At 35.6% G+C, this 7521-nt stretch overlaps 1 protein-coding gene across 4 annotated transcripts in view; it reads left to right on the forward strand.

The window, feature by feature from the left end:
• Positions 1 to 6777, forward strand: part of GDAP2 (ganglioside induced differentiation associated protein 2) — a 70882-nt gene extending 64105 nt beyond the window's left edge. For all 4 annotated transcript variants that reach the window (XM_087444764.1, XM_004420605.3, XM_087444771.1 and 1 more), the window contains one exon: positions 800 to 6777. In XM_087444764.1, coding sequence (XP_087300890.1) covers positions 800 to 847 — 48 coding nt within the window. In that variant the 3' untranslated portion in view covers positions 848 to 6777. The remainder of the gene's footprint in view (positions 1 to 799) is intronic.
• Positions 6778 to 7521: the final 744 nt, after the last annotated feature.

Raw genomic sequence — 7521 nt, forward strand, 5'->3', positions numbered from 1 at the left:
ATGTGCAGCTGTGACATACAACTATCTACTGGAGCTTTGGGGGGAAAAAATAAATAAAATTAAAAAAATAAAATAAAAAGTTAGCCAAAATGAGGTCAAAAAATTTCCCATTATGTTGATTTGTTGCTTTCTGCATTTGACATTAAATTTCTGGCATTTAGTTCTCCATCTTGATCTTGAACTAAACGCCCTGAGAACTATAATTGTTACAAGGCCTTGCCACTCAGGCATGTCATGAAGAAGACTCATTTTTGCCAAAACAGTTATAGTTATTAGATTTCTTCCTGATAGTTTTCTTTGTTTCATAACTCTACCTTAAAATTTGACACACAATAAGACAACACAATCTAACAAAAAAGAATCTGGGCATTAGATTTGAATAGACATGGATTTAAATTCAACCCTTCTGGTTACTAGCTAGGTGACCTTAGGTGAGCTATGCAATCTGTGTGATCCTCAGTTTCCTCTTCTGTAAAATGACGATGTTACCTACTTCATGGCGTTATGTGAGGATATAAAGGGATAATGAAAGAAAAGGGATGATAAAGTGTCTGGCATATAGAATACTCAATAAGTGGTAATATTATTAAAAGATACTATCATCCTGATCATCTCGACCTATTTTACACCAACTGACTGATTCCAGTGGAACTACTCTGATGGATGAAAGCCTGCTCAGGGCCAGGCACGTGCTAGACATTTTAGATACACTGCGTCGTTGATTATAAATCCCTTTCTTTCACATTCCTAGTTAAATTGGTCTTATTACTTAACGTTCTTGTCTTTTTTCTTTCCACAGGAAAATGGGCCTTACTTTACATCTTATCCCCCATCACCAGATTTGTGACCTGCCATCTTTCAGTGCTACTGGTTTCCAAGGACACCACTTTCTCCACGAATCGCTACCTATTGAAGTGATATTCATTTTTGCCGTACAGATCCAGAGAGCCTTTTGTCCCCACCTCTCTGGTATTTTTTTATTGACTGTATATTTTCTGGCACATAAGCAATCTGAAAATAGTAGGCCATTCTGAACTGCACACTTATTTTAAATTTGTATATTTGTATCAAATGAAAATGTTCATTTTTAGAGGGTTATTAATAGAAATTGGGGAGCTACTTTGAGTATCTTCAGTTTCCTGAAAGGACACTGGATTCTCCATTAGACAAGCCACCAATATTGTTCACATCATCTCTAACATTGCACGCTTCCTTTGTGTACTTAAGTATTTCTCAAAATATATAGAACCAATATATGCTAACTGGATGCATTGTTTGCTTCAGATCCTGGCATTACATTTTATACAGATAATTTGGTTATGATAAAAGAGGATTGTCTGGGACCAAGGATGTGGAAATGTATCTGATAAAAATATCAAAATCATTAGCAAAATATAGGTCTTAGAATTTTATTGCACCAGTTAAGACTAAGATTTAAGGACTAAAGTTCCTTGGATTATATGATTTGTTGAGATTGCCACTGTTCTGATCTCAACAGTGAGGAAAAACAAGAAGACTGTATCTTTAGCCTTTTCCATAATCATGGGTGATTTGGTCTCCTTATTCAGAAGGACTGCACATATTAGTACTCTTATGTGAAGGGCATCTCCTAATACTCAATTGCTGAGCCGTTAGAGAGTGTACTGTCTTCCCAGAGTCATGAATGATTTTGTTTAGCTCTTAGGGCTGCTCCATCTGAGGACATTTCCTAGCAGTGTTTCTTGAGTTGCCTACATCAATATGTTGGAAGTGTGTTGCAGTGAACAAAATTCCAGATCACTTTTGACACTCAGGCTCTATTTGTGCCTTAGCTTGCTTATGAGTAAAAATTAGAATTATGCTACCTACCTCACAGAGGTATCATGAGGATAGTATTTAGAAAGGGCTTTTGATGTCTTTGGATGAAAAATGCTAGGAGAGTTTGTATAGCAGGGTGTCTTCAATTTTTTATTTAATGATAATAAATATACTGAGAGAGTGCTGCAAAGCCCTCTTCTTGTCTTTGGCGCCTTTTGAGTGACTTTTCTTTTCCTGGGACAAGAGCTGTTGGTGCAAAATCCCAACCCTGAGGACCTCCTTCCTGCTTCTCCAGAATTTCTTTTGGCTTCCTCCACCTCGCTTTAATGAGAGGCATCTGTTAGGCATTTTAAACATTTCTTCTTGAATTACCGTCAAACCATTATCACTTCCATCTGGGTGTCTTCATATTCCTTTTGATTCCTACAACCACCCCCCATCTCTCTCACCCCATCATGTATATTGGCAGTGTGGAGAAGAAAAAGTAAAACTCTTCTGTTCTAATGTGCCCAGGACCGGTGCTTCCAAGGGTCCCATTCCCCTCTGCCCAAATTAATTCTTCAGTGGATATAAAAGAAACATACCTCTCTTCATTTATGATAGAGAAATCCCCTTATGGTTGTGTTAACCCCATCCTATGTTTTTCCATATAAACAAGAAGGAGCCTCACATTTCTTAGATAAACACTCTTATCTTTTGCAGGTAATGGACATGTTTGCTTTGTGTCAGAAATCAAAACCACTTGTTCATTAGATACACTTATTTGTTATGGACTTCCTGTTATGTTCTCTAGGTCATCAGGTCCAGACAGCCAGTCAGATGTCTGGTATTAAGCTTCCTCTCAAACAGTACTCCTTTAACCTCTTGAGCCTTGAGCTTTAAAAATCTGAAAAATTAGCTTCATCTTCTCCAGTCAATTGTTAGATCATATTTGAGGTATCTTTTCGCTAGGAGCAGTCAACTTTTCTTTGTTAAAGCTGGACTTAGCTACCTTAAATTGATATCTAGCCTGAATCATTTCCTCTATAGATAATAGAAGCTGCAAGGTACTTGGCCATTTGAAAGGAAGCATATTTGTATGTTCCTTTACTATATTCATACCAGTATATTAATGTTTAGTAATACAAGCAGGATTCTACATATACTGAGATTCTAGTTCAATTCATCACTTAATTGTGACTAAAGATAAGGGCTGCTCTTCTCAGTGAAACTAAGTTTGATATAGGACCAAGTTCATGCTTTTATAGCTGTCTAAAGTGTTATGTCATGAAGTTGTTTCAATGTACCTAGAAAGGGAACACAGTAACCCTGATACTGAAATGATTGTTACCTTCAGTATGTATCTGCCTTTGTCCGAAGGTGGGATAGGCCGGATAAAACATGCCATTTTCAAGGACACGTGAGAGGATAAAGAGGTAACTGGGTAGAGATGACCACTAGCATCTGATATTAATTCAAAGCACTACCAAGTCCTTAATTGAATTAAACTTTAGTTATGCCAAATGCTATTTGAATTGAGGAAGAAACAGCTTACAAAATATTAATTTATTCAAGACATAACATGATTTTTAAAACAAGTATGTTTCTTGCTTCAGCATATATTTGGATTGTTCTTAATTCATCTATATTCAAGTTTCTTGATAGCGAAAATGACCTCTTGAAAAAAGCTCAGTCTTAAGGCTTAGAGACATATTTTAAAGATTTTCTTTTCTTTCATATATGTATCTTATTTTGTTGGCTGATGCTCTATTATATTTATTTTTTCAAAAGAATCCATCTACGGTAGTTTGAGACTATACAACAGGATTCTCAGAGTATTTTTGGTAGGAAAAATGGGTATAGATTTTTGATCAAATATCTGAAGTCTAAAAGGATTAAAATATCTCTCATTTCTAGAGAGGGATGAGTATAATCACTCTATTAGAAAAACATGGCTTGCCTATTTCTGTTTTCTGTTTGCTTAGATATTGTTTAATGAATTCAGGATAATGGTTAATCTTTTCTTTGCAACAGTTAATAGGAAAGCGATAAAATGTAGTTTCAGTATAAGCTAAAAATCACTCTGTTTCCCGATACATTGTCTGTGTGTGTATGTGTGTATATAGAGTTTAAGTTGCTTAATATATGGATAGAAATTATTAGAATTTGATGCACTGGAAAGAGAAGGATTTGATTGTAGGCATAGTGAATTGATTGTATTATGGACCAAAAGGACTACAAGACGGCATATAAATCTCTAACATTGGAGTTAGCCAGTGAGTTTTAGATTGTGCTTCTCTTAAGTTATGGTTATCATAATCAGCATGCACTAGTGTTTTACCTGTACTGGCACTAATATACCTCATGGTACGTGATTAACTCTTGGTTTGCGATTGCCTGAGACCATGAAGGATAAAGGAGGGTTCTACTCGTAATCTAGGTCATATCATTACCCCAGAGATTTTAAAGATTGCCTACTAGGCCTAACCATACATACATATACATATATATACATGCATACATATATATCTGTGTATATTTACACACAGTAATCTGCTTTGTTTTAAATTCTTTGTGTGTGGTTTCTGTGGCCCATATGTAGAGAACATAGAGCAATAAATAACATAGTTCAAGCTTTGATTCTACCAAAATAGCCCTTAAACAGATGGTATCGAGGTCATTTTAGATATTAGTGGCTCTCTTGGATATTAGTTGTTAACTTTGTTTTCTATGCTTCCAAGAACAGTATCTGGGAATCTTTTTGTAATACAGCATGCCTTAAATGTATAGGGCCACTGGGTTCAAGAAGAAAAGCATAGGTATTCTCTAAGTGAATTACACCAACAAAATCATAACTGCTGAATGTGATCTAATATTTTTCTTGAACAGTTAAAGCTAATACATTTTGTATATAGAATCAAATTTTTTTTTTGTAATGTGTTTTGTTAGTGTAAGCACACAGTCATTATAAACTTAAAAGACAGATCCTGTGGGCCAAAGTATTTAAATAAGAGCTTAACATATGTAAATGATTTTAATTGCTTTTGGGCAAAGGAGACCTAAAAACGTTTTGATTGATATGATCTTAAAATTTGTTTATTCAAAATTCAAAAAGTTTTTATGCGTATTTTGTATTTAAAAACGTATTTTGGACTTTCTGAATTAGGAGTTAGATCCCTTTTAAAGAGGATCTCACTGTATGCAAATACAGCCTGTGAAGAACCAGTAGTGAAACTGTAATGGTCATTTTGAACCCCAGGGTGAAACAGTCTTTTTGGCCATTTACACCGGCGTTTCTCTAATCACCAAAGTTAACCTACAGAGTAGTACAAAATGCAGTGAATTTTACTGTCAGCCTTCTCTGTAGAGACCTAGACTAGTAGTTCTCAAACTTTAACGTGCAATAATTCAGTCAGCTGAGAATATGTTAAATTCAGCTTTGATACAGTAGGTCTGGGGTGGAGCCTAGGATTCTCAGGTTCTAACAAGCTCTTAGGTGATATCAATATTTCTGGTCCCAAGACCACATATAGAGTAAAAGAGCCTAGATGATAGTTAGTTTTCTGTATTTCCCCTGTTTTGGGGAAAGGAGACAGAACTGTCGTTTTAATTCCTTTTGTGGGCCAGGCACTCACACATTCATTATCTCATTTAATCCTCTTACCAATCCTGTGAGGTAAGTGGTGATAGAGAGAGGTTAAGTGACCTGCCAAAGCCCCCACACACAAGCAGTGTAGTATAGAGCAGTGTTTCTCAAACTTGAATAATACACATCTTAATAAGGAACAATTCTCTTAGCTCCTCAGTTTTTACTTCATATATTTATTATAATGTTATCTAAGTATATATAAACATCAAGCTACATATAAATGCCTTAGGTTTACAGCTCTTGCACAAGTATAAAACCAAAGTAAGTTTACAGATCAGACACAAGCAAAACTATAAAACTAATAAATTTAAAATAACAGTAATTAACTATGATGGATGATGATGTTTTGCCAGAAGGAAACTGTCACTTGCCGTGTGATTATGGTACTGAGTGCTGTAGTACAGGTTGAGTTCAGCATGCACCTGCTACCATGTGCTATGTGGTGACTCAATTCTCCCACTGTTTTTCTCTGTTCAGACTATTACTTGGATTTGTTCTGTTATTTGGTCTTCATCTAGCCAAAGCATCATTTCCCTAGTAAGTCAAGCCTCTGTTCTCCGTAAGCCTTCCACAGCTAAAGCAGAACCTGGCTTTCACATGCAAGTATATACAAACGCAAACCTGGGCCCTGAGATCTTCTGGCAATATTTGATTTTAAGGCATTTATCCAGGTAACTCAAAACATGAAGATTGATTACTTTAAAAGTTTCCATCAAGGTGAAAAGTGTCTATTTCTCGTAGTTAACTCATGGATCCCCACCACAAAGATACAAACACACACACTCCCCCCACACTCTTCCCTCACTCTCTCCACGAGAATTTTTGATGGTGGTTAGTAGCATTGGTGACACACCTGGGTTCAGACCTTGGGCATGCTTCTCAATCTTTGCTGAACCTCAGTGTTTTCATGTATTAAATAGGGATAATAATACTCATTGAATAATTAGGAAATAAATGCAATAATGTTCATAAAACATACATAGTAAGTGTTTATAACTGGTAGCCATCATTGCTTTGATTAGAAATAATAATAACTAACATCTGAGGACTTACTATGTGCCTTCAACTTTGCTAAGCTGTTTATATGTGTTATATATTGAGTGGTAAAATCAGGATTCAAATCCAAGTCTAACTCCAAAGCTCATGCTTTTAATACAAATAATTTAATATAGAACATCAATGTAAGTTGCTTATTTAAAAAGTTACTTAATCTGTAATTGTTTTTTCTCAAAAATATTTATTGTAAAATTAATGATGTTTCTCTGGAGGGGAAATGACTAAGATTCCTTTTAAAAATGGTGTGATGTACTGATAATCAAATTGACACAAAATAAATATAAATTTCTTTTAAAGGCTGTCATGCTAGGTTGTGGTCCAGTAAAGGGATATTAGGACTGTTAGGCTCAATTTGTGCATTATTGTTCTCTTGCACATTTAAGATTTAAAACTAATGATAATATGAGATTCTCCCTGAATCTCAATATAGCTTTTTTGCAGAAGAATTTCCCCCCACCAGTATTATTCTGATGTTTATTGACAGTTCTGAGGAATACTATGCAAACATCTTAATTTTCACTTGTGAAACGTATTTTAAAAATTGTTCTTACTGTCCTTTAAAATAGTATCTAGTAAGTCTTCTGTCTTTTCCTAATTTTTTTTGTTTTTTTTTGTTGTTGTTGTTTTTGTTTTGTTGAGGAAGATTCTCCCCGAGCTAACATTTGTTGCTCTGTTGCCAATCTTCCTCTTTTTTTGTTTGAGGAAGATTAGCCCTGAGTTAACAGCTGTGCCAGTCTTCCCCTATTTTGTATGTGTATCGCTGCCATAGCATGGCTGAGGAGTGGTATAGGTCCACGCCTGGGATCTGAACCCATGAATCCAGGCCAGCAAAGCAGAGTGCACCGAATTCAACCACTAGGCCACGGGGCTGGCCCAATCTTTTCCTAGTTTTTTAAAATAAATTCTGGAGTTCTGAAAAATGACAGGCATACCTGTAGGCTAGGTTTTTTATTGTTTTGCTCTTTTCTTTAATTGGGTGATGTGAGAAAATACCAGGAGAGAGTGGTAAGAGGAACTCATTTATTAACAAAGATAGTATG

The sequence above is a fragment of the Ceratotherium simum genome, chromosome 2 (assembly GCF_057802395.1).
Source record: "Ceratotherium simum simum isolate JZ-2026a chromosome 2, ASM5780239v1, whole genome shotgun sequence".
Classification (NCBI taxonomy): Eukaryota; Metazoa; Chordata; class Mammalia; order Perissodactyla; family Rhinocerotidae; genus Ceratotherium; species Ceratotherium simum.